The sequence below is a fragment of the Pipistrellus hanaki genome (genome assembly GCF_964339955.1).
Source record: "Pipistrellus hanaki genome assembly, chromosome: 11".
Lineage (NCBI taxonomy): Eukaryota > Metazoa > Chordata > Mammalia > Chiroptera > Vespertilionidae > Pipistrellus > Pipistrellus hanaki.
Genome location: NC_140513.1, coordinates 14540188 through 14567616, shown reverse-complemented (window position 1 = coordinate 14567616; position 27429 = coordinate 14540188). Strand labels below are relative to the sequence as shown.

General features: G+C 41.8%; 3 protein-coding genes across 3 annotated transcripts; all 3 read right to left on the bottom strand.

Moving 5' to 3' along the window:
• Positions 1-9044: 9044 nt before the first annotated feature.
• On the bottom strand, positions 9045-9971 carry LOC311630356 (olfactory receptor 1J4-like; the record flags this gene model as incomplete). Its single annotated transcript, XM_084899264.1, has 1 exon — positions 9045-9971. One exon carries the CDS (start codon positions 9969-9971, stop codon positions 9045-9047), a length of 927 nt encoding a protein of 308 aa, XP_084755390.1.
• Positions 9972-18068: 8097 nt separating this feature from the next.
• On the bottom strand, positions 18069-19001 carry LOC311630355 (olfactory receptor 1J4-like; the record flags this gene model as incomplete). The annotated part of the gene is made up of 1 exon (XM_084899263.1): positions 18069-19001. The coding sequence occupies one exon, from the start codon at positions 18999-19001 to the stop codon at positions 18069-18071; it is 933 nt and encodes a 310-aa protein (XP_084755389.1).
• Positions 19002-26451: 7450 nt separating this feature from the next.
• Positions 26452-27429, bottom strand: LOC311630346 (olfactory receptor 1J4-like; the record flags this gene model as incomplete). Its single annotated transcript, XM_084899254.1, has 1 exon — positions 26452-27429. One exon carries the CDS (start codon positions 27427-27429, stop codon positions 26452-26454), a length of 978 nt encoding a protein of 325 aa, XP_084755380.1.

The following is a 27429-nucleotide window of genomic DNA, read 5'->3' as shown; positions in this document are numbered from 1 at the left end:
TTTAAGATTCCTACTTTGGGTCCTCTCTCTTTGCTTCTTGGTGAGCCTGACTATAGGTTCATTAATGTTGTTTATCTTTTCAAAGACCCAGCTCTTGGTTTTGCTGATCATTTGTATAGTTTCTTTAGTCTCTGTGTCATTTATCTCTGCTCTTTATTTCCTTCCTTCTACTTACACTGGTGTTTTTTGTTGTTGTTGCTCTTTTTCTAACTTTTTGAGTTGTAAGGTTAGGTAATTTATTACCATTGTTTCTTGTTTTTCTGCAGTAGGCTTGTAGAGCTATGAACTTCCCTCTCAAGACTACTTTCGCTATGTCCCATAGACTTTGGATTATTGTGTTTTCATTGTCATTTGTTGCCATGATATTTTTTATTTCTTCCTTGATCTCTCTGGTAACCCAGACATTGTTTAATAACATGCTGTTTAGTCTTCATGTGTTAGATTTTTTTGGGATTGTATTTGATTTCCAGTTTTATTCCACTGTGATCTGAGAAGATACTTGGTATGATTTCTTCTTGAATTTGAAGATACTTTGTCTATGTCCCTACATATGATCTATCTTTGAAAATGTCTCATGTGCTCTTGAGAAGAATGTATATTCTTTGGCTTTGGGGTGAAATGTTCTGATTATGTCAATTAATTCCACATGGTCTAATGAGTCATTTAGGATTGATGTTTCTTTGCTGATTTTTTTGTTTAGAGGATACCCCAATGGTGATAGTGGGGTATTAAAATCTCCTACTATGAGTGTATTTCTTTCAATCTCTCCCTCGATATCCTCCAGGAATATTATTTTATGTATTTGTGTACTCCTGTATTGGTGCCTATATGTTTACCAGAGTTATTTCTTCTTATTGGATTGTTCTCTTTTGTATTATGAAGTGGTCTATCTTATCTCTTGTTATGTCCTTCACTTTGAGATCTAATTTGTCAGATATATGTATTGCTATCACAGCTTTGTTTTCATTTACATTTACCTGGAAAACCTTTTTCCATTCCTTCACCCTCAATCTGTGTGCATTTTTTTTTTAATGAGGTTGGTTTCTTATAGACAGCAGATATATGGGTCTTGTTTTCTTATTCAGTCTGTTACCCTGTGTTTTTTTGATTGGTGCATTTAATCCATTTGCATTTAAAGTTGTTATTTATAGGTACTTATTTGTTGCCATTCATTTTTTACCCTTGTGTTCCTTCTTTGCTTCCTATATTCTTTTTGACTGCAGACCCTTTAGCATTTCTTGCATTGCTGGTTTGGTGGTAAGAAATTCCCTTAGTCCTTTTTTTTCCTCTGTGAAGCTCCTGATTTCACCTTGAATTTTAATTGATAGGCTTGTTTGGTACAATGTTCTTGGATTCAGAACCTTCCTTTGCATTACTATGTATATTTCATTCCATTTTTTTCTGGCCTGATGAGTTTCTGTTGAGTAATCAGTTGCTAGTCTGATGGGGGTTCCTTTGAATGTAACTTTCTGTCTCTCTCTAGCCACTTTTAAGATTCCTACTTTGTCATTGGTGTTTGACAATTTAATTATAATGTGCCTTGGAGTCAGTCTTTTGAGGTTCATTTTGCTTGGAACTCTGAGCTTCTTGGATTTGTGTGGGTTTTTTCTTCTCTATATCAGAGAAGTTTTCTGTCATTATTTCTTCAAATAGGTTTTCTATTCCTTGCTCAGTTTACTCTCCTTCTGGAACCCGTATTACATGGATGTTGTTTTGTTTCATGTCCCAAAGTTCTCCTGCTTTTTAATTTTTTTTTCTAGGTACTGTTATAATTGGGTATTTTTTCCCTGCCTTGTCTTCTGATTCACTGATACGGTCCTCTGCTTCTTCTAGTCTACTCTTGATACTTTCTATTGAGTTCTTTACAGCATTGATGTCACTTTTCATTTCTTCCAAATTCTTCATTTCCTCTTAGTTCTTATTCATATTGTCAAATTTGTCTTCCATTCCGTTCTGCCATCTTATGACCATTTCTCTGAATTCTTTCTCTGACATGTTGTTAGCCTCTATTTTGTTTGCTTTCTTTTGTGGTGATGCCTGCTCTTCTTTCATATGCGGGATATTTCTTTGTCTCCCCATGGTCTCTCTTCCCTGGATGTTTGGTTATATAGTTTTCTATTTTTTGTGTTGATTTAAAGGCACAAAATACAATAAAATGAGGTACAACACACAAGGCTCTGAACAAAAATGTATTCAAGCTATTACTAACCCCCCAATAAAGGTGACCACCAGAGAAAGGCAAATTTGGGGACAGGGGAGAAAGTAGAAGAGGGAGGGGGAAAAAGAGCGCCCAAATGTAATTGGGAGAAGGAAAAAAAAAAAAAGTAACAGAGAAAAGAAAGAGACTAAAGAAGAAATGGGAAACAAACTATATATATGGGGAGAAAATTACAAGAGAACAGCCTCTAATGACAGCAAATGTCAGCAACAAGTACCTGGAGATTAATACAAACTACAAACAACAACTAATATCAAGCGAGGCAAGGGAGAACAGAAGAAAAAAACAAACAAACAAAAAAGAAAATAAACAAACAAAAACTAACAAAAAAGTGTAAGCAAAAATATTTCACAAAAAAGCATAAAGAATTGATATGGTCAACATTCAAGCAAACAACAGCATAACAATAGAGAAAAACAATGTTTTCGATAGTTAAGGCAGAGAAGAGGAAGTTGTATATGGACTTGGAGCAGGGTATTGGAAATTAGACATGTATATAGGGTAAAATTTTAACAGGAGTAAATGAAAAGAATAAGGAAAATATAAAGCGGGAAAAGGGTAAGAGAAACAGGTCATCAAAAGGGGAAATGTTAGTAAGAGAGTGGTGGCATAAAGATAAAGTTGAGATAGAGTAACACGTTGTAAAAGGAAAGATGAAAATAGACTGAACACTAATCCCAAAGTAAAATAAGGTGAAAATAAAATGAAACTTAAAAAAAGGTAAAATAGTAGTAGTTATAATATTGATTGAAAATAAAAAAGTAATAATTAAAAATGTGAAATCAAATGAGGAAAAATATTATTTTTTAAGTAAAAGATGAAAATAAAAATAAAAAACAATAAAAAGTGAAAAAATAAAAAGTAAAAAAAAATAAAATGTGCAGAAGTGAAGGTCATTAACTTCCTCTACTGTTCTGTTTGGCACACCTGTTTCCCAGTCAGGACAGTGTTGCAGATCCCTGTGTTCCACTGTTCCTCAGTTTTATAAGCCAGTCCAGATTTTTAAGCAGGTGATGTCTTAATTTCTTGTATTTCTTTATTTTTTATTACACAAGAGTCAATTTGTGATTCAGCTTCTGGGTGGCAGTGTTTCTGGATTGACTTTCGGGTTTATATATGGCCTCTGTAGGCCATGTTTAGAGCCTTCTTACCCTGTGGCATTAAATGCAGATTTGTGGGAGTGGGCTGCCTCAGAGTTGGCTCTCCAAAGGTCTCTTCCTGCTCTGATCCCCAGGTTCTAGAAAAACAACTTTCCCCTTCAGTATCCCAGAGTGTCCCCAACTGGGTGATTCTATGTATTGGGCTTAAGGATTTGAAGAGGAAAAAAGCTCAAGTGTGCAAACAATGGGGCTGCAGGCAAGTCTGTGCATACCTCTTTTCCCCTTGGGTCTAAGCCACTGGCACACTTTTAGGATTTTTAGGAATTCCTTTTGCATCAGAACTAAATGGGTTGCTTTTTAGAGATCCCTTTTGTTAGCACCTCTAAGGACCCCTTTTCACATTCATGGATCGCACCAGCCCCAACAGCCATGGATTTTTCTAGGCACAGATTTACCCTGGTCCTCCCACTCCCATAGTGTGCATGTTTCTCTCTCCTGCAGGGACTAGAGACCTCACCTTATCCCACGTGAAATCTGACCTTTCCATGGTGGAATGTAGGCCTACTCTGAAACCTCATGTTTGCACCAATTGGGGACCAGTGTTCTGGGGCTCACAGCTGTTCAGTAGTTGCCGAAGTTGTAACTTTTTAAGCTTTCAATAAGATCCACTTTCTCCTTCAGAATGGTGTGGTATCCGCATTTGAGCCAGTTGCTCTTAGAAGGAACCCAGCCGCAGTGGGGGCTGCCTGGTCAGGGAACCCTGACCAACAGTCCCCCACCTTCTCCTGGAGTTTAGCTGTCCCTTAACTCGCCAACAAATACTCCCTGTGCAACCCTCAGCTGTTCTTTCATTCTGCTCTGAGAGAAGACTTGAGACCTCTCTGTCTATTCTGCTGACATTTTTTTTTTTCTGTATTCATAAGTATCTTAAAACAATTTTTCTTTTGCTATGGTAAATGGGATCAACTGAGAGTTGCAAATAAAAATGACAATGAAATACCATTCATACCTACGAGAATAACTATCTTCAACAAATCAACAAACAACAAATGTTAGCAGGGATGTAGAGAAAAGATAAATTTAGTAAATGTTAATGGAAATGAAAATTGGTGCAGCCTCATTAGAAAACAGTATGGCGTTCCCTCAAAAAATTAAAAATGGAACTCCAATTTGACTCAGTGATCCCACTTCTAGTAATAAATCCTAAGAAATCAGAAACACCAGTCAGAAAGAATCCATGCACCCCTATGTTCATAACAGAGCAATTTACAATAGCTATGATTTGGATACAGTGTAAGTGCACATCATCATTGAGTAGATTAAAAATCTCTGGTACATCTACACAATGGATATGCTGCTGTAAAATTGAAGGAACTCTTACCATTTGCAACAGCATGGATGGACTTGGAGAGTGCTATGCTGCGTGAAATAAGCCATTGGGAGAAAGATAAGTATCACATGACCTCATATGTGGAATCTAATGAAAAATGTAAACCAATAAAAATAGAATAGGGAAAATGGCCTGCCCAGGCCTCCACTTAAGGCTACAAAGTTTCAATTGTAGAAGCTAAATAAACCCCAGATATTAGGGAATTCACTTGAATCGCCAGGGGGTATAGCCAGCCTGCAAACCACCACAGGCCCCTTAGCAGGCCACCCCTTACCCCAAGGGAACCACCCCCTGATCCAGGACTCCCTTCAGGGCAAACAAGCTGGCTCCCACACATGCACCAGGCCACTATCCTATCTAATAAAATAGTAATATGCAGACTGACCATCCAAAATATAAGACTGCTGCCCCCATGTGGACACAAGATGGCCGCCACAAGATGGCCAGCAGGGAGGGCGGTTCGGAGGGACCAGGCCTACAAGGGAAGGCAGTTAAGGGTGACAAGTCCGGCAGAGGAGGGAAGTTGGGGGCGACCAGGCCTGCAGGGAAGGGCAGCTGGGAGGGACCCAGGCCTGCATGGAAGAGCAGTTGGGGGCCCAGGCCTGCAGGTGATGGCAGTTAGGGGTGACCAGGATGCAGTGGAGAGCAGTTTGGGGCAAACAGGCTGGTAGGGGAGCAGTTAGACATCAATCAGGCTGGCAGGGGAGTAGTTAGGGGGTGATCAGGCTGGGAGGCAGAAGTGGTTAGGGGCAATCAGGAAGGCAGGCAGGTGAGCAGTTGGGAGCTAGCAGTCCTGGATTGTAAGAGGGATGTCTGACTGCCCATTTAGGCCTGATCCCCGTGGGTCATCCCTTGAAGGGTCCCAGATTGAAGAGGATGCAGAATGGGCTGAGGGATATTCTCCACCCCCCCCCCCCCCACACACACAACCCCCCTGCAATCGTAATATAAAAGCATAGTACTGGCATAAAAACAGATATATAAATCTGTGGTACAGAATACAGGATCCATAAATAAAATTTCTCCTATATGTTCAATTAATATTTAACAAAGGAAGTAAGAACATACAATGGGGTAAAGACAGTTTATTCAATAAATGGTGTTAGAAAAATACAACAGATGTGTTCAAGAAAAATTTAATTAAAACACCCACTTGAACAATACACAAGAATAAATTCAAAATGGATTAAAGACTTAAATGTAAAACTCAAAACCATAAAAATTTTAGAAGAAAAACATACACAGTAAAGTCTCAGAGATTTCTTGTAGTACTATATTTTCTGATATATCTCACAAGGGAGGGGAAAAATAAACAACAGGATTACACCCAATAAAAGGTTTTTGCATAGCAAGGGAAACCATCAGAAAAATGAAAAGTCAATACACTGAATGAGAGAACATATTCACCAATGATATATTGATAAAGGGTTAATACGCAAATGTCTAAATAATTCATGTAACTCAACACCAAAAAAACCCCACTAAAAATCCAATTAAAAATGTAATAAGGACCTGCTTAGACACTCTACAAAGAGAACATGTAGATGACTTCTAGAAATATGAAAAGCTGCTAAATGTCACTAATCATCAGAGAAATGCAAATGAAAACCATAATGACACATCTCCTCACACCTAGCAGAACGGCTATCATCAACAAATCAACAAAGAAATGCTGGCAAGGATGTAGAGCAAAGGAACCCTCATGCACTGTTAGTGGGAATGCAGACTGCTGCAACCACTGTGGAAAACAATATGGAGTTTCTTCAAAAAATTAAAAATGGAACCTCCTTTTGACCCAGTGATTCACTTCTGTGAATATATCCAAAGAATCCCGAAACACTGATTTGAAATAATATATGCACTCCAATGTACGTTGCAGCATATTTACAATAGCTAAAATTTGGAAGTATCCTAAGTGCCCAGCAGTAGATGAGTGGATAAAAATGCTGTGGTACAAATTGTTCTCCGAGTTGCTTGTTTCAGCAAAAAACAAAACCTAGTAGATACTGACAATCGTATGGTGGTTGCTAGGGTGCATTCTGCCTTGGGGAAAATGGAAGAGGATATAAGAATGATAAATGTTGATGGAAGGAGACTTGGGTTGGTGAATACACAATGCAGTACAGATGATGTGTTGTGTATCTGAAACCAGAATAATTTTGTTAACCAGTGTCACACCAATAAATTCAATGGAAAGGGAAAGGAAACCTTGGCACATTTATACAAAGGAATACTCCTTGGCTATAAAAAATAAGAAAATCTTACGTTTTGCAACAGCATGGATGGAATTTGTGATTATTATGCAAAGCGAAATAAGCCAGTTACAGAAAGACAAAAATCATATAATTTCACATATGTGTTGACTTCAATGAACGGAATACAAATACACTCAGGGATACAGACTGACAGCTGTTAGAGGGGGGGGATGTTTGAGGGCTGGGTGAAAATGTTGAAGGGATTAAGTAAAAAAAAAAACCCACAATTTATAGACATAGACAACAGTATGGTTATTACCAGAAGAAAGGGGCGGGGGAAGTAGAACAAGGTGATGGGAAGATAAATGGTGATGGAAGTAGAACTGAATTTGGGTGGTGAACACACAGGTCTATCTAATAAAAGAGTAATATGCAAATTGACTATCTCTCCAACATAATATGGCTGCCCCTTGTAATCAAAGATAGCCGCCCCCATGTGGACACAAGATGGCTGGCAGGGGACGGCAGTTGTGGTCAATCTGGCCAGCAGGGAAGGGCAGTTAGGAGGGACCAGGCCTACACAGGACAGCAATTGGCAGGGACCCAGGCCTTCATAAGAGGGTGGTTGGGAGGGACCAGGCCTGTAGCGGGGGACAGTTGGGAGGGACTAGGACTATAGAGGGGGGGAGTTATAGGTAACCTGACTGGCAGAGGAAGGCAGTGGAGGGCAACCAGTCCTGCAGGGAAGGGCAGTTGTGAGCGACCAGATCAGCAGGAGAGGGCAGTTAGGGGTGATTGTGCCAGTAGAGGAGGGCAGTTGGGGGGAACACACCTGAAAGGGAGGTTAGTTGTGGGGGACCAGGCCTGCAGGGGAGGGCAGTTGGGGGCTATCAGCTGGCAGGAAAGGGCATTTAGGGGTTACTGGGCCAGCAGAGGAGGGCAGTTGGAGGAAAAGGCCTGCAGGGGAAGGCAGTTGGGGGGACTATGCCAGCAGGGGAGGGCAGTTGGGGGTGACCAAGTCAGTAGGAGAGGGCAGTTGGGGGTGACCAGGACTTCAGGGGAGGGCAGTTTGTGTACCAGGCTGGCAAGTGAGGGCAATTAGGGGTGACCAGGCTCCAAGGGAGGACAGTTAGGGGTGATCAGGTTGGCAGAGGGTCAATAAAGCTGGCAGAGGACCAATTAGGCATTGATCAGGCTGGCAGGGGAGTGGTTAGGGCTTAATCAGTCTGGCATACAGAAGATATTAGGGGCAATCAGGCAGGCAGGCTGGCAAGCAGTTGGAAGCCAGCAGTCCTGGATTGTGAGAGGGGTCCCAGATTGGAGAGGGTGGAGGCTGGACTGAGGGACACATACATTCTCCACTTCCGCTCTACCCCCATACACGAATTTCATGCACCAGGCCTCTAGTCTATACAATAAAAGACTAAGGGACTGTTACAGGAGAATGACCAGGATGAACAGTCACTATGATGTGCACTGACCACCAGTCACCAAGAGCTGCTCCCTGATTGTTAATGTATTTCTACAGGGGGAGTGCCACTCAGCCAGAAGCTCACTGTTAGCTAGCACAGCAGTGGTGGAGGGAGCCGCTCTCACTTCCACAGCAGCACTAAGGAGCAGCAAGCCAAGTGGTAAGGAGCAGCAAGCAGGTGAGCGGCAAAAGCTAGGGGTCCTGAAATCAGAGAGGGATGTCCAACTGCTGACTTAGGCCCGAATCCCCTGGTGTGTGAAACTAAGCCGTAAGTCGAACATTCCTGAATGCTCATGAGCTACCAGAGGGATGTCTGACTGAGAGCTTAGGCCCATTCCCCCATGGAGCAGGTCAAAGCCAGTTATGTGAACATCCCCTAAGTAGTCCCTGACTGTGAGAGGGTGCAGGCCAAGCCGAGTGACCTCCATCTTAGTTCAGGAATTTTCGTACACCAGGCCTCTAGTATTTCATTTAACGATGGATAAGTGCCAAATAATAATTATTAACAATACTAGAAGCAAATATGATCTGGTTGACATATTAACAACATTTGTACATGACAACAGAATGTATATTCTATTAATGTTTTATGGAGATGACAAGCATAATTAATTTTAGTTCTATCTCCTTGTGATCCTGACTGCAACAAGAGAATCTAGTGATTGCCACTTTAAAAGCTAACTCTATTCATACACATTTCTAGGGACTGCTTTATATCTCTGCTCCTCAGGCTGTAGATGAAGGGGTTCATCATGGGGGTAACTACTGTATACATGACAGAAGCAATTATGTCCTTGGAACCCCATGATGAGGAAAAAAAGTAAACACCAGCAAGTGTCCCATAGTATAAAGACACCACAGAGAGATGGGACCCACAGGTAGACAAGGCTTTAGAGAATCTCTTAGTGGAGGGCGCCCTCAGAATGATAGTTCCTATACGGATGTATGAGCCCAAAACAATGCTCAGTGGCAGAAAGTAAAGCATACCTCCCTCAATTAAGATGACCAGATTATTGAGGGAGATGTCTGAGCAGCTCAGCTTCAGAAGCACAGTGAGGTCACAGAAGAAGTGGGTGATGGTATTTTCAGCACAGAAGGACAGTCGGACCAAGAGGAGGGTATGAGTAAGAGCATGGACACAGGCAACCATCCAGGATCCAGCCACCAGCAACGTGCACAGTGCCTGACTCATGATTGTGGAATAGTGCAAAGGGTGACAGATGGCCATGTACCTGTCATATGCCATCACAGCCAGAAGAAAGTTGTCAAGAGAACCAAAAAGTATGAAAGAATACAACTGAGTAATGCATCCCTCATAGGAGATGGATTGTTGCTGAGTCTGAATGTTCATGAGCATCTTAGGCACAGTGACAGAGGACAGAGAAATGTCAGAGAAGGCCAGGTGGCTGAGGAAGAAGTACATGGGCCTGTGCAGGCGGGAGTCCAGCCTGATGAGCAGGATGATGAGCAGGTTGCCCAGCACCGTGGTCAGGTACATGCCCAGGAACAGAGTGAAGAACACGCCCTGCTGCCCTGGTGGGATGGGGAGCCCCAGGAGGAGGAACTGGGACACGCTGCTCTGGTTCTCAGGCCTCATGCAGCTTTTCTGTACGCAGGGGGAAAAGAAGCTGTCAGAATCTCAGGAGCCAAGATTGGATGGCCAGGACCATCACATCTTATACTGTTATTCTCTAGGAACGTCACCTTAAAATACTTCCATAATTATTCCACCTGTGGATGTAAAGATCTTCCCTCTATTGCAGTCTGGTTCCAGAAATACATTATCCCCCATGTTGTGGTTAACAAGACATCAGCACCCAGAGGCTGGAGGGGTTTTCCTGTTTTATTCAACTATTACTTTTAACATCAAGTCTGTGTCAGGATCTCTTCTGTGGACTGAAATGCAGCAGTACACAAAAAAGGAAGGTCCCCACTTCTGTGGCATTAGATCTTGATGAGCATGGAGGGATCATTTCTACACCAGGCCAGAGCCAAACCATAATAATTCACTGTGGCAGGAATAGAAGGTGAGCCCTGCAAAGTGGTGTCATTTGTTTCTGCCTGAAAGTAGTGTGAGACTCCAGTGCTCAGTGGGAGTTTGGAATATAATCACACCCCTCCTGTGAACCTGCCGGGCCCCATTAACCCACAGCTAATGTAAATTCAAGGACAGTCTAGAAATGGGTGGCCATCGAAAACCACTTGATGTCAGAATATATCCAAAACAGAATAGTCCACAAACTATATTTCATAATCATGCTGAGGTTTTTTTAAATATATATTTTATTGATTTTTTACAGAGAGGAAGGGAGAGAGATAGAGAGCTAGCAATGTCGATGAGAGAGAAATATCGACCAGCTGCCTCTTACACACCCCCTACCAGGTATGTGTCCGCAACCAAGGTACATGCCCTTGACCGGAATCGAACCCGGGACCTTTCAGTCCACTCTAACACTGAGCCAAACCGGTTTCGGCCATGCTGAGCTTCTTGATGAACATTTGGGTACTTGGCTAGAGACCTTTCCTTATCTTTCTTAATTAAATCCACTCAGCAAACTTACATTCTCCGATTTTTAAACAATATAATTGAGTTCATGGAAGTTCGGAGAGGGAGAGAGATAGAAATATCAATGATGAGAGAGGATCATTGATTATCTGCTTCCTCCACATGCCCCACCTCCCCCTACTGGGGATCAGGCCCATAAGCCAGCCATGTGCCCTCACAGGGAATTAAAGTGTGACCTCATGGTTCATAGGTCAATGCTCAACCACTGAGCCAATGTATCTGGGCACATTCCCAGATTTTATAACCTCTTCACAGCTGTACTAAGAATTTGCTTTCTTTTGCCTATTTTAGCTTTTAAGAAATAAAAATATAAATGACACAAATCTGTAGTCACACTATACATTACGGGACAGAAGGGCACATATACACATGTGTATATATCTGTATCTAAATATATGGGATATGTAATGTTTAGAAATGGATATATATGTATTATTTTCTCTGTATGAAATATTTCTAGGTATTAGCTAATTCTTCAGGTTTCGTCTAATATATTTGTGATCAGTAACTATTATACATGGAAACTTCCCTTTTCTTGTTAAAGGAGTCAAAAACAACGTATTATTTTAGAGCTGTGAGGAACAAAAGTTGTCAAAAGTTCTTGGTCCTCTTCCAAGGAAATTTCTTTTCTTCATATTTATATTCTTTCCAACTGACAATAAATTTTCAAGTACATTAACTTTTTTATACAATAAATATTTACTGAGACTCTGTGTAAGGTTCACAGAAACAAGGAAACTGAGGCCAAAAATTTATGTAACTTGCCCTAGCTGGTTTGGCTCAGTGGATAGAGCATTGGCTTGCATACTGAAGGTCCCTGGTTCAATTCTGATCAAGGCCAGGTACCCTGGTTGCAGACTCTTTCCCTGTCTGAGCCCTGATCCGGGTGCTTGTAGGAGGCAATTAATTGATACGTTTCTCTCATATCGCCATTTCCCTCTATCTTTTCCTCTTTCTTTCACTCCCTCTAAAATCAAAGGGAAAAATATCCTCCAGTGAGGATTAAAAAATTTATGTAATTTTCCCAATGTCTCACTGCTATATAGTGGTGATTCTGCCCTATTACTTCACACAGCATGATACCTTGAGTTTATTTTGCTTTCATGTTTAATAAAGTAAAGAAGAGGTTGTAAAATTCTGGTCAGTCCACTTGGGTACATGGAAATGAGGACAGATTTGTTTTATAGAATCAAGGAGAGACCTGGCTGGTTTGCTCAGTGGATAGAGCGTTGTCCTGGGAACTGAAGGATCCCAGGTTTGATTCTGGTCAAAGGCACATGCTTGGATTGTGGGCTTGATCCCCAGTAGGGGACATGCAGGAGGTAGCTGATTCTTATCATTGATGTTTCAATCTCTCTCCTTCTCCCTCTCCCTCTCTGAAATCAATAAAAATATATATTTTATAAAAGAATCAAGGGGGGACTTGGAGTGTTGTTATCTCAGCTAATGGTGCCCCAGAAGGAGGACACTTAAGAAAATTCTTGAGGTCCTAAATGCAACTCACATACAGAGATGCACACCACACACACACACACACACACACACACACACACACACACACACCTGATTTGAAGATTCCAGTCACCAATGCCCATAACCCCATCCTAAGGGAAGTATAGCCTATCTGTGGTTCACACATGAATATTCATATATATACAAGTTATAAGTAACATACTAAGTGATATATGCACAACACTCAGCAATGTTCCATTCACCCACAAACACACTAATACATATGACCCATGACAATCTGGTAAAGACTTAACTCACCATATATACATAACTCAAACACTACACACACTTCACCAAAAACACACAAGACCACAAGCAATTCAAAATCTCACAAGAAGCACAAACCAATGACACATATGCTCACCCAGCCACACTCCCTACAGCAAACAGCATACATGTTCCTATTAATCAAAGACATGTCTCCCCACTTCTGACCACCCCTTTCATGGGGGAGGGCAGTCAGCATGGAGTAGTTCAGCCTGTTTAATCACGGGCAGCATCTTTAAAATACCCCTATGCCCCATGCACGTGGTCACATACACATGGTCACATACACAAAGAAAACGCAACAGTACACCTTCATACTCTAAATATGAGTGTCTCCCCCATAGACACAGCAACCCACATTGCTGAGCAGAGGTGTGAGCCCTCTCTGACCTGACCTGACCTTGATTCCTAGTGAGGTGGGCATCTTCCTGTCCAGCAGCAGAAACAATAGTGTGATTAGAGACATGAATCAGGAGTCCCTAATCACACGCCTGAAGGTGATAACTTGTACTACCTGTGCTAAAACAGGACTGTAGTTCACACACACACACACACACACACACACACACACACACAACTATTAGCACATACACAAACACACACAGTACATGCACCCACACAGTCATGGACACAGAGTCTCACACATGAACCCACTAGCACTCAGGCAGATCCATCACCAAGGGCAGATTTGCAGCTCCTCTCACCTGGTGAGTTCAGACACCTTCAGCTCCTCAGGTTTTCTTTAGGAGACCTCACATCCAGATACACAGAAGCAATATATGGAGACTTGGTCCTTCTACAGACTGTTTTTCCCCTTAACCAGCTCTAGAGAAATGAATCCAATGATAACACTTAATTATTAATGAGAGACTGCAACCAAGTCCAAGTCCACAAATTTCTGGCTAATTAATGACTGCCCGTTGGGGAGTTGTGGGTCCAAGAGCCAGAGGAATCCTAGGGGACAGTGTCCCTGATTCTACAATAGTGATGCCCTGATGCCTTTCTTCTTGGGCATTATTCCAGCTAGGACAAAGGATTTTCAACCTAACATTATAAATTATTTTAAACCTAGAGAAAAATTGTAAAATGCCATATATTATGGTTGGAAAAAGTAAGTTTCCAGTTATGAGTATGCAAAACAGTTTATTCACATAGTAGAGGCCTGATGCACAAACATTTATGCAAGAATTGGTCTTTCTTCCCCTGGCTGCAGGCACTAGCTTCCCTCTGGCACCCAGGACCTGGGCTGTTTCGCTCCAGCTGCTGCCAGGCACCCAGATCCCGGATTGCTTCACTTTGGCTGCCGCTGCCATCCAGGACCTGGGCTGCTTTGCTCCAGCCACCGCTAGGCATCTGGGACCGGAGCTGCTTCTCTCTGACTTCTGCCATCACCCACCAGGGGTGTGCTGCAAGCCATGCCGCAGTCGCTCTGAGCACGCTCCCAGCCCTGGTGTATGTCTGCTCAAAAACACTTGTCTACACACATGCAAATCATTAGTAACACACTAAGTGAGACATGCAGGGGGTGACCACTTGGAGCATGCCCCCACCCCTGGTGTGTGTCCGCTGGGGCTGGGGGTGGCATGCAGTCCCCTCCTGCTCATCTGTGCGCGAAGCTCCTTCTGAGAGATAGTGATGCAGCCTCCTCCTAAGCCAGTTGTGATGCCCAGCTAATTTGCATATCACCTGTTTTTATATATATTTAATTATTGTTGTATTATTTTTCATGCTAACATACATACAGAGAAAACCAAACACATTCTCCATCTCTCTAAACATACTTTTGCCCTAACTTATAATTGGCTAATGTAGTATCTGCCAGGAAACTTACTATTTTTTTAAGTTACTATTCTAACCTTGTAATTAGTAGATATTATTTTGGTAGATATTTTGATACTATACAAACATTTCCTTTACTAAAATTTCAACTCACTATATTTGACATCCATTGGTGATTCTTATATTAGAAAATTATTGCTAATGTTGTTGTCAAATTGTGATATTATAATTCCACTGGAGGCCCTGTTCATGAAATGCGTGCACTAGTAGGGTCCCTGGCTGGTGCCAGCTGCCAGCCAGTACTCCCTCCTTTCCCCAGCTGCTTGTTGCCACTGCCACTGCCACCAGTTGGGGCCTCCCTCCATTTCCCATTGCTTGCTGCAGGCCAGGGCTTCCCTTTCTTCCCCTGGCTGGCCTTGACCCCTGGTCGAACTCTTGGATAAACAATCTGTCAAGGGGACAATTTGCATACTATGTTTTAATTATATAGGACTGGAGTCCAGGTGCACAAAATTTGTGCACTGAGGCCAGCGGGGAGTGTCCCTCAGCCCAGCCTAAACTCTCTCCAATCTGTGACCCCTCAGGGGATGTTCGACTGCCACCAGGATCGGGTCTAAATGGGCAGTTGGACATCCTTCTCACAATCCAGGACTCCTGGCTTCCAACTGCTCGCCTGCCTGCCTTCCTGATTGCCCCTAACCACTTCTGCCTGCCAGCCTGATCACCCCCTACCAACTCCCATGCCAGCCTGATTGATGTCTAACTGCTCCCACACCAGCCTGTTTGCCCCCAACTTCCCTCTGTCAGCCTGGTCATCCCAACTGCCCTCCTCTGCAGGGTTGATCGCTTCTAACTGCTCTGGTCCGGTCCATCTCAACTGTCTTTCCTTGCAGGCCTGGTGCCTCCCAGCTGCCCTTCCCTGCTGGCCATCTTGTGGTGGCCATCTTGTGTCCACATGAGGGCATCTTGTGTGTTGGAGTGATGGTCAATCTGCATATTACTCTTTTATTAGATAGGCTAGAGTCCTGGTGCACGGGTGGGGGCCAGCTGGTTTGCCCTAAAGGGGTCCTGTATCAGGGTGGGGGTTCCCTTGGGGCCTGGGGTGGCTTGGGCGAGGGGCCTGTGGTGGTTTGCAGGTCAGCCATGCCCTCCCGGCAACCCAAGTGGACACCCTGGTATCTGGAATTTATTTACCTTCTACAATTGAAACTTTGTAGCATGGAGCAGAGTCAAGCCTTCTCCTTGCTCTGTGGCTGCCACCATTTCTATTTGGGTTTGTTTACCTTCTATAATAGAAACTTTGTAGCCTTGAGTGAAGGCCTAGGCCAACCAGGGCAGGTGGAAAGCTTAGCTTTCTCCATTGCCCGGGGCAACCCTAGCTTGTTCTCTCCAGCTCTGTGGCAGCCGCCATTTTTCTTGGGATTTATCTTCTATAATTGAAACTTTGTCTCCTTGAGTGGAGGCCTAGGCTGGCCAGGGTGTGTGGAAAGCTTGGCTTCCTCTATTGCCGGGGAAACCCAAGTCTCTCAACTGCTCTCTGTGGCTGCAGCCATCTTGGTAGGGGTTAATTGGCATACTCACTCTGATTGGCTGGTGGGCATGACTAGTGGATGTGGCTGGTAGACGTGGCTGATGGGTGTAGCGGAGTAATAGTTAATTTGTATATTACTCTTTTATTAGGTAGGATTATTTCTTCTTGATTTATTATTTGTACTCTCTTATAAGACGAAAATTACTGTTTTTCCACACTCATTAGTTTTTTATTTATTTACTAGAAGCCTGATGCATGAAATTCATGTAAAAGTAGGCCTTCCTTCCTCTGGCTGCTGGCACTGTTTCCCTCTGGCACCCAGGATCAGGGACCTGGGCAGTCAGACATCCTTAGCGCTGCCTAGGAGGCAGGAGAGGCTCTCACCACCACCCCTGCTCTCTCAGCCATTAGCCCAGCTTGTGGCTAAGTTGAGTACCCCCTTTGGAAGCGCACTGACTTCCAGGGGGCAGCTCCTGCGTTAAATGTCTGACCCCTGGTGGTTATTGCACTTCATAGTTACTGGTAGTTCTGCTGTTAGGGTTAATTTGCATATCGCTATTATGGACTCATAGATTCTTATTCTCTAAGTTATAATCATTAATCATTTATTATTCATTTTGAAACTTTATTTCTGCCATCCCCTGCAAACCTGGTCCCCCCAACTTCTCTCCCCTTCAGGCCTTGGTCCCCCCCAACTGCTCTTCCCTGCAGGCCTGGTTGTCCCCAACTTCCCACCTCTACCAGCCTGGTCACCCTTAAGTGCCCTCCCCTGCAGTATTGATTGCCCCTAAATGCCCTTCTTTGCAGGCCTGATCCCTCCCAATAGCCCTCCCCTGCTGGCCATCTTTTTGTGGCCACCTTGTGTCCACATGGGGGTAGTCATCTTTCACCACATGGGGGAAGCCATCTTGTGTGTTGGAGTGATGGTCAATTTGCATATTATTCTTTTATTAGATAGGATTAGATAGGATAGAGGCCTGGTGCACTGGTGGGGGCCAGCTGGTTTGCCCTGAAGGGTATTCCAGATCAGGGTGGCAGTTCCTTTGGATTGTGCAGTGGCCTGAGTGAGGAGCCTGTGTTGGTTTGCAGGCTGGCCATGTCTCCCAGCAACCCAAGTGGAGGACCTGGTATCTGGGATTAATTTATCTTTTATAATTGAAACTTTGTAACCTTGAGTGGAGCCAAGCCTCCTGCTTGCTCCGCGTCTGCAGCCATTTTGTTGGGATTTATTTATCTTCTATAATTGAAACTTTGTAGCCTGGAGTGGAGGGCCCGGCCAGCCAGGGCAGGTGGGAAGCTTGGCTTCCTCCATTGCCAGGGAAACCCAAGCCTCACTCTTATTCTCTTTGTTGCTGCAGCCATCTTGGTTGGGTTTATTTGCATATTCGCTCCTGATTGGCTGGTGGGTGTGGCTGGTAGACTTGGCTTGCATGTATAGCAAGGTATGGTCAATTTGCATATTACTCTTTTATTAGATAGAATGTTACCCCAGTTGACTCAACTGGAATAAAAAACACACAAGAAGACATGAGAATCCTAAATATATAGGTACCTAATGACAGAGCTTTAAAATGCATAAGCAACACAACAATGTGGATTTACCTAATGCTGTTGAACTGTATACTGAAAAATGGTTATAATGCAAATTGTGTATTTTAACACAATAAAAAAAACTACTTGAAGAAGAAAAAAATTCCCCAGGAGGGAATCATGTTGCAAAAATCAGTGTTCTCAAAATCATAGTATAAAAAATAAATAAACAAAAATGACATATCTCAAAGGACAAAGTAAAAGCAGATCCGTAGGTATAATTCTGCAGTGTATTTTGCATATATCTTATAAGATATGATGGACAAGCAAAAAATAACAATGAATTATTAACAATCCAAGTAGCAAATGTGACCTAGTTGACATATTATAACACTTGTACATGACAATAAAATGTATATTATATTAATGTTATATGGAGATGTCGACCATAAATAATTTTATATCTATTTCCCTGTGCTTCTGTTTGCAGCAAGGGGATTTAATGATTGTCACTTTAAAAAGTTAATTCTATTCATACACATCTCTAGGGCTTGTTTTATATCTCTGTTCCTCAGGCTGTAGATGAAGGGGTTCATCATGGGGGTAACTACTGCATACATGACTGAAGCAATTATGTCCTTGGAACCCCATGATGAGGAGAAAAAGTAAATACCAGCAAGTGTCCCATAGTATAAAGACACAACAAAGAGATGGGAGCCACAGGTAGAAAAGGCTTTAGAGATTCTCTTAGCAGAGGGCACCCTCAGGATAATAGTTGCTATACAAATGTATGAGCCCAAAACAATGCTCAGTGGCAGGAAGTAAAGCATACCTCCCTCAATGAAGATGACCAGATTATTGAGGGAGATGTCTGAGCAGCTCAGCTTCAGGAGTGCTGTGAGCTCACAGAAGAAGTGAGTGATGCTATTTTCAGCACAGAAGGACAGTTGAACCAAGAGGAGGGTATGAGTAAGAGCATGAACACAGTTAACCATCCAGGATCCAGCCACCAGCAACGTGCACAGTGCCTGACTCATGATTGTGGAATAGTGCAAAGGGTGACAGATGGCCATGTACCTGTCATATGCCATCACAGCCAGAAGAAAGTTGTCAAGACAACCAAAAAGTATAAAAAAATACAACTGAGAAATGCATTCCACATAGGAGATGGTTTGTTGCTGAGTCTGCATGTTCATGAGCATCTTAGGGACAGTGACAGAGGAGAAGGATATGTCAGTGAGGGCCAAATGGCTGAGGAAGAAGTACATGGGCGTGTGCAGGCGAGAGTCCAGCCTGATGAGCAGGATGATGAGCAGGTTGCCCAGCACCGTGGTCAGGTACATGCCCAGGAACAGAGTGAAGAACACACCCTGCTGCCCTGGTGGGATGGGGAGCCCCAGGAGGAGGAACTGGGACACGCTGCTCTGGTTCTCAGGCCTCATGCTGCTCTTCTGTCTGCTTGGGATGAAGAAGGGTTGCGAGTCTCAGGCACCTAGAAAGGAAGATCAGAACCATCACATCTCATACTATCATTCTCTGAGAAAGATATTCATTTTTAAATAGTTTCATATTCCCCACACCTATGGATTTATATATCTTCCCTCTCTCACAGTCTGGCTCCTGGAAAACATTGAACCTTAAAGTAGTCCACAAGACAGTAGCAAGAAGGGGTTCTTTGTTTTATTCAACCGTTACTTTTAACATCACGTCTGTGTCAGGATCTCTACTAAAAATTGAGATGTAGCAGTGAACAAGAAAAGCAAGGTCTCACTTCTATGAAATTAGATCTTGATGAGCATGGAGGGATAATTTCTACACCAGCCCAGAGATAATTTCTACACCAACCCCTATAATAATTCACTGTGGCAGAAACAGAAGATGAGCCCCAGAAACTAGTATCAGTTGTTGGTGTATTGAGTTAATGTGAGACTTCAGAGATGAGTTGGAGTTCTCAAAGCATTTTCACACTCCTCCTGAGAACCCTCCAGAGAGTCCCTCTGGCTTACAGCTGTAAACTCAGACACTATCAAGTGGGTGGCCACTTAAAACCAATTGGTGCCAGAATAGCTCTGAAACCAAAATACGATAGTCCACAAACTGTCACAATATGGTTGAACATTAAGGAGAACATTTGGGTACTTGCCTAAGGACCTCACCTACATTTCCTAATTAAATCCACACATCAACCTGACATTACCAGATTTTAAAACCTCCTCACAGCTTCAGCAAGAAAAGGTGTTTTTTTCACCTATTTTAGTTTTTAAGAAACAAAAACATAAATTATACAATTTTTAGGCCCACATAAATGTAGGAAATAGAAGGGCAGATGTGTATGTATCTATATGTATAATGTATGTAATATGTAAGTATATAACTTGCTAGATATATTATCATTTCCTATATAATAAAAATCACCAAGTATTAGCTACTTCATGGGGTTTGGTATAATATGTCTGTGTGATCAGAACCTATGATTTTAACATTACACATAGAAACTTCCCTTCACTTGCTTAGTGGAGCCATGCACATTGTATTACTTTGGAGCTCTGAGGACTCAAAGTTGTCCAAAATTCTGAAACCTCTTACTAGATAATTTCATTCCTTTAGATTTATATACCTTCCAACTGACAAAAAATCTTCAAATATATTAACTTTATATACACAATAACTTTTACTGAGAACCTCAGTATCATTCATAAAACAAGTGAAATTCTTTCCATTTTATAAATGTGGAAACTAAGACCAAAAGTTTAAGTAACTTGCACAATGTCTCTCTGATATTTAATGGTAATTTTATTTTATTTAATAACTTCATACAGCATGATGTCCTGACATTTTTTTTTCCTGGGATATTTCATAAAAGTAAAGAAGAGGTTGCAAAAACTCAGGAACTCAGTCCCACTCAGATGCATGGAAATAAGAGCAGATTTGTTTCAGGAAACCAGGAGTTGCTTAGAGTGGGGCTATCTCAGCTAATGGTGCCACAGAAGGAGGAAAGGTAAAGACATACGTGATTTCTGACACCCATAAGTGTGTGTGTGCATGTATACACACACACACACACACACACACACACACACACACACACACTGCTGATGTGAGGATTCTAGTCACCTCTGCCCATGTTCCCATCTTAAGGGAAGAATAGACAATTTGTGGTTCAGCTCAAAAACACTTGTCTACATACATACAAATCATAAGTAACACACTCAGTGAGACATATGCAACATACAATGGATCACCCACTCAAACATACTAACACAACCTGTCTCAGGACTCATCTCATAAATACTCAACTCACTGCATATACATAACATAAGCATTGTACACACATCACCAAAAGCACACAGACCACAACAATTAGAAAATATCACAAGAGTTGGCCAGTATAGCATTGACCTATGAACCAGAAGGTTACAACTCTATTCTCAGTCAGGGCACATGCTAGGGTTGTGGGCTTGATACCCAGTGGGGGGGAGACATACAGGAGACAACTGATAAATGATTCTCTCTCATCATTTGTTTCTATGTCTCTCTCCCTTTTCCTTCTTCTCTGAAATCAATAAAAATATATGTATTTTTTCAAATTTCACCAGAAGCACTCACCACAACACATATGGACACCCAGCCACACACTCACTGCAAGTAGCATACACCCTCCTATAACAGAGAGGCAGGCTTCCACCTTTATAGCCATCCCCTTCCCAGGGACAGGTGTCTACTTGGTGCAGGGAAGCCTATCCAGTCACAGGCAGTCATTAAACCAGCAACAACATCCAATGCACCTGGTCACATAAACATGATAACATACACACAGAGAAAATCAAACAAAACCCTTTCATCTCTCACACACAAGTGTGTCACCCACAACACAGCTCCCAGGTGCACCAGCACATGCTGCTGAGCAGAGGTCTGAGCTCTCTCTGAACTGACCTTGGTTCCTGGTAAGGTCGGGCATTTTCTTGTTCTACAGCAGAAACAACAGTCTCACTCTTGATTCTCAGCTGTGATGCCAGTGTATTTCGATGACAGGCATTACTGAGGAGTCCCCAATCAAACACCAAGAGCCTGATAACTTGTTCTACATGCATTAAAACCAGGCTGTGTGTCAGTTATATAGCACACTCATACACACAAACACACTCATGCAACTATTAAGTGACATGTGCACAACCATATACAATACACACATACATACATAATCATGGACATAGAGTCTCACACATGAACCCACTAGCACACAGGCAGATCTGTAGCCAAGTGCAGATTTCCAGCTCCTCTTACCTGGGCTCATCGGTGAGTTCAGACACCCCTGCTCCAGATTATTGCCCACCTCCTCAGGTTTTCTTCAGGAGGCCTAACATTCAGACACACAAAAGCAATATCTGGGGCCTTGGCACTTCTTCAGATGTTCCTTTTTCTTAACCAGCTCCAGAGAGTTGAGTTCAAAGGTAACACTTAACTGCTAATGAGAGACTGCAAGCAAGTCCCCAAGCTTGTGGCTAATTTCTAACTGCCCTTTAGGGAGCTGTGTGTCCAAGAGCCAGAGGGACTGGAGTCCTAGGGGACAGTACCCCTGATTCTAGTCATGCCCTAGATTTCTTTGTCCTTGGGCATTGCTCTAACTAGGAAAAACTTTTTTCAGCTTTTTATTTTGAAATGATTTCAAAGATATGTAAAAGTTGTGAAAATGATATCAAGAATTCCTGGACAGTTTTTAAAGATACTCTTTTAAGTTTGTAAATAATAGGTACCATTTAGTTGTTATTTTGTTACTATAAACATAACATTTTTCTTATTAAAATCTCACCTACTATTTTTCACACCTACTCCTGATGCTTATATAGCAAATATGGTGGTATACTGGTGATTTTTTTTTAGTTATATAATTTTTTCTTTATTAGTTGTATTCTTTTCTTTTTATGAAAAAAATTTGATGTTGACATTATTGCAAATTCCCCCTTTTTTCCCTCTTTGCCCTGTTATCCTCTCCCCCGCCTTTTTCCTTCATTACACTATTGTACATGTCCATGAGGTATGTAAATGTGTTCTTTAGCTAAGTCTTCTTTATCTAGTCACCACAAGTCTTCTCACCTCGGGTTTCTGCCTTTCTGTTCCATTTTGTTCATAAGTTTATTTCTTCATTAGATTCCACATATTAGTGAGATCATGTGATATTCATCTTTCTCTGACTTGCTAATTTTGTTTACCATAATACTCTCCAGGTCCATCTATGCTGTTGCAAAGGGTAAGAGTTCCTACTTTTATACAGCCATGTAGTATTCCATTGCGTAAATGTACCACAGCTTTTTAACCCACTCATCTGCTGATGGGCACGTGGGTTGTTTTCAGTTATTAACAAATATAAGTGGTGTTGTATTGAAAATAGGGGTGCATATATTCTTACTGATTGTTGTTTTGGGATTCTTAGGATATATTTCCAGAAGAGGGATCACTGGGTCGAAAGGCAGTTCCATTTTTAATTTTTTTGTGGAAACTCCACACTGTTGTCCACAGTGGCTGCACCAGTCTGCATTCCCAGCAGCAGGGCCCTGGGGTTTTCTTGCCTCCACAACCTTGCCAGCAGTTGTTTGTTGATTTATTGATATGAATCATTCTGGCAGGTGTATGTTGATATTCATTTATAAGATGGAACTTATCCTTATTTCATACTCATTTCTTATTTATTCATTTATATCATTATGGATACATGGATTATTATTCTCTGAGTTATAATTCATTGCTAATCTTACTTATTTTGAAGCTTTTGGTGTCTTCATTGCTTAAAAGGATTCTAAATGATGTCAGAGATGCCAACTAGAAAATATGTATAAAAGCAATACCAGGAAAAAACCTAGATACTAAGAAACTAAAGGAAAGTTTACCCACAGGAGGTGAGTCAGGAGTGGGGCCGAAAGAATAGGGAAAGAGAACAGTATACGTGTTCATATATAACCTATAAATTGCAATCTATTTATACATTTTAAAACCCATGAGTTCGAATTGATATTTCCAATTCTAGTTTGATACCATAGAGTTCTTCCCAGCCTCTCCTTTTCCATATACAGAGCTCCTTTCCCTAAGAGTGAGAGCCACTCCCTGTTCCTCCAAATTTATTTAATTGTTGAGTCTTTGGATACATGGTGAGCTGTTTTAGAATCTTGAACACATGCCACAGTTAATGGCACTCTACAGCTTAAACTTTGTTTAGAGGTATTTTTTTTTAGTTATGAGATTAAATTCTGACAAAATATAGACAACATTTTGGTTTTAAGAATTTCTTAGGTTACTTATTTTATTTTCCCCTTAAGAGTAATTATGATGTTAGTTCAAAATATAATTTAGATTCATTTGTATTGTTTTAATGTAGTTTGCTTTATTCACCACCTCTCCTATTTATTTTTTTTAGTGGCAAAATACAGCATAGTCAAAACTATATAAGTAATTCTACTCATCTCCCCGTTTCTTCTATCCTACCTCCTATAGGTAAACAAAGATTCTAAATGATCTCAGAGAAGCCAACTGGAGAATACATATCAGTTTCTTATTAATTCTTCCTATGCTTCTTTCTGATCAGATGGGCAGACACATATATATTTCATTCCCCTTCATTTTTATATAAAAAGAAGCATGCTATAAATGTTCTTTTATACACTGCTTTTTTTCATTTAGCAATATATTCTAATATTTCTCTATTGGTTCATAAATATCTTTATTCTTATTTTTCTCACAGTTGAAAAATATTCAGTTGATGTTTTATAGAGTTTTTTTACGAGTCATAAAATGAGATTGTTGATATGTGTCCTAAATGCCACTGAATCACATACCTCAAATAGCTAAAAAGAAAGAAAGAAGTGATCTCTGCATACAGCACAGAAATGAATAATAAAACAATAATAATGATGTATGATTAATAAGGTAATAGAGGGATAATTGAATTTGAAAACATGTATTTACTTTAAAGTGGAAGATGAGAGAATATATGTAAAACAGATGTATCAAATAAAAAACAGTAATATGGAAAATATACATTCAAATGTATTATGATTACATTAGAAGAAAATAGACAAGATTCTCCAGAAATATAATTGTTGCTTTGCATAAAATGAGCAAAATTCAGCATTGCATTTTTAACACTGCACACCTCATAGAAGAACAAAGAAAAGTTTAAAATGATAGAAAAGAAATACCATTTAATCACTCACCAGGAGAAAGCTTCATCTTGACCAGCTATACAATACTATAATAGTAACTATATCTCTACCCATATCTTTATCCTTATATCTATAACTATAGCTACAAAATATCTATACTACTATCATAAATAAATGAGGTATTAAGGTAGGACATATTACTAGAAAAGTTTTCATAATTATAAATGAAAGTGGGTGATCTTAAGTGCATTTTTAAAAAGTCTCTTTCTCTCTTTTTCTAACAGCCTGGCTTTGTAGTACATAACAATTTTCATACTGTAATTATTCTTTTTTTAAAAAAATATATTTTATTGATTTTTCACAGAGAAGAAGAGAGAGGGATAGAGAGTTAGAAACATCGATGAGAGAGAATCATCGGACTAGCTGCCTCCTGCACACCTTATTGGGCATGTGCCCGCAACCAAGGTACATGCCCTTGACCGGAATCGAACCCCGGACCTTTCAGTCCGCAGGCTGACGCTCTATCCACTGAGCCAAACCGGCTTCGGCTGTAATTATTTTTATCATGGCTGATTGCAGTCAGATAAAATGATGTCAGTGATTGTGAGTTAGGAAGAGATGCACAACAAGCAGCTTGAAGCCAACAAAAGCCAGCTTAAAAAAATCAAGTTATGCCCTAACTGGTTTGGTTCAGTAGATAGAGCATTGGCCTGGGACTGATGGGTCCCAGGTTCAATTCCAGTCAAGGGCATGTACCTTGGTTGTGGTACATCCCCAGTGGGGGGTGTGCAGGAGGCAGCTGATTGATTGAGAGTTTCTAACTCTCTATCCCTCTCCCTTCCTCTCTGTAAAAAAATCAATAAAATATACTTTTTAAAAATAAGGTTATAAAATAGAAAGAGCACCAGGAGAAAATTATGAAGCTAAATAAGAGGCTCTTTAATAACATAAAAATTCTTTAAATGCATTAGCAGAAAATGACATATCACAAAACAGAAAGTCACAAAAGCACATTATGATTGTGCAACATATTTTGCATATTCTATATAATAAAAGCCCAGGGACTGAATGGCAGAACGACCAGTCAACCAGTTGCTATGATGCACCCTGACCATCAGGAGGTAGACGCTCAATGCAGGAGCTGCTCCCTGGTGGTTATTGTGCTGACCGGGGTGAGCAGTGCTCCAAAGCAGGAGCAGCTGCTCAGAGGGTGGGTCCTCAGCCACCTGACTTACCAGGATGAGCAGCGCTCCCACAGTGATGATCTCCATAGGCCACACCCCACACCAGTGCATGAATCTATTTACAGGGCCTGTAGTCTCTATTTAAAAGCCTAAGTGACCATTATGATGGGATAACCAGCTGGTAGCTATGATGCTCACTGCATAAGCTGCCCCTGGTGGTCAATGCACTCCCACAGCCAACATCCCATGATGGCCAACCTCCCACGGTCTCTCACCCCGGCCTGCCGGCCCCCATTAGGATTGGGTGAGACAGCCTCAATTGGCCCTGATTGCCAGTCAGGCTGAAGGACCTGAATTCATGCACTGGGCCTCTAGTATATGATCAGAGATGATATATCTACAAGCAAAGACTATCAATTAGGAATAAAAAAAATTAACAATCCTAGAAGCATATATGTGTGACCTAGTGCACATATAACACTTATACATGATGAGAAATGGATATTCTATGAAAGTTGTATGGAGGTGTCAGTCATACAATAATTTTAGGAGATCTATCTCCTTGTGCTCCTGACTACAACCAGAGGATTTAGTGATTGCATCTTAAAGAACTTAACCCTATTGACAAACATGTCTAAGGCCTGTTTTATATCTCTGTTCCTCAGGCTGTAGATGAAAGGGTTTAGCATGGGGGTAACTACCGTATACATGACTGAAGCAATTATGTCTTTGGAACCCCATGAGGAGGAGGAAAAGTAAACACCTGCCACTGTCCCATAGTATAACAGCACCACAGAGAGATGGGAGCCACAGGTAGACAAGGCTTTATAGAGTCTCTTAGTGGAAGGCACCCTCAGGATGATGGTCCCTATACGGATATAGGAGCCCAAAATTACACCAAAACACAAAAATAAAATCATTCCTCCCTCGGTGAATATGACCAGCTCATTGAGGAAGGTGTTTGGACAGCTCAGCTTCAGAAGTGCAGCGAGGTCACAGAAGAAGTGGGTGATGGTATGGTCTGCACAGAAGGACAGTTGGGCCAATAGGAAGGTGTGCAACAGGGCACTGCCACAGGAGAGAATCCAGGAGCCAGCCACCAGCAGCACACAGAGCCCCTCCCTCATGATGGTGGTGTAGTGCAGAGGGTGACAGATGGCCACATACCTGTCATATGCCATCACAGCCAGAAGAAAATTGTCAATACCAGCAAAATGTATGAAAAAATACAACTGTGTAATGCATCCCACATAGGAGATGGATTGTTGCTGAGTCTGCATGTTCCTGAGCATCTTAGGGACAGTGACAGATGAAAGAGAAATGTCAGAGAAGGCCAAGTGGCTGAGGAAGAAGTACATGGGCGTGTGCAGGCAGGAGTCCAGCCTGATGAGCAGGATGATGAGCAGGTTGCCCAGCACCGTGGTCAGGTACATGCCCAGGAACAGGGTGAAGAACACGCCCTGCTGCCCTGGTGGGATGGGGAGCCCCAGGAGGAGGAACTGGGACACGCTGCTCTGGTTCTCAGGCCTCAT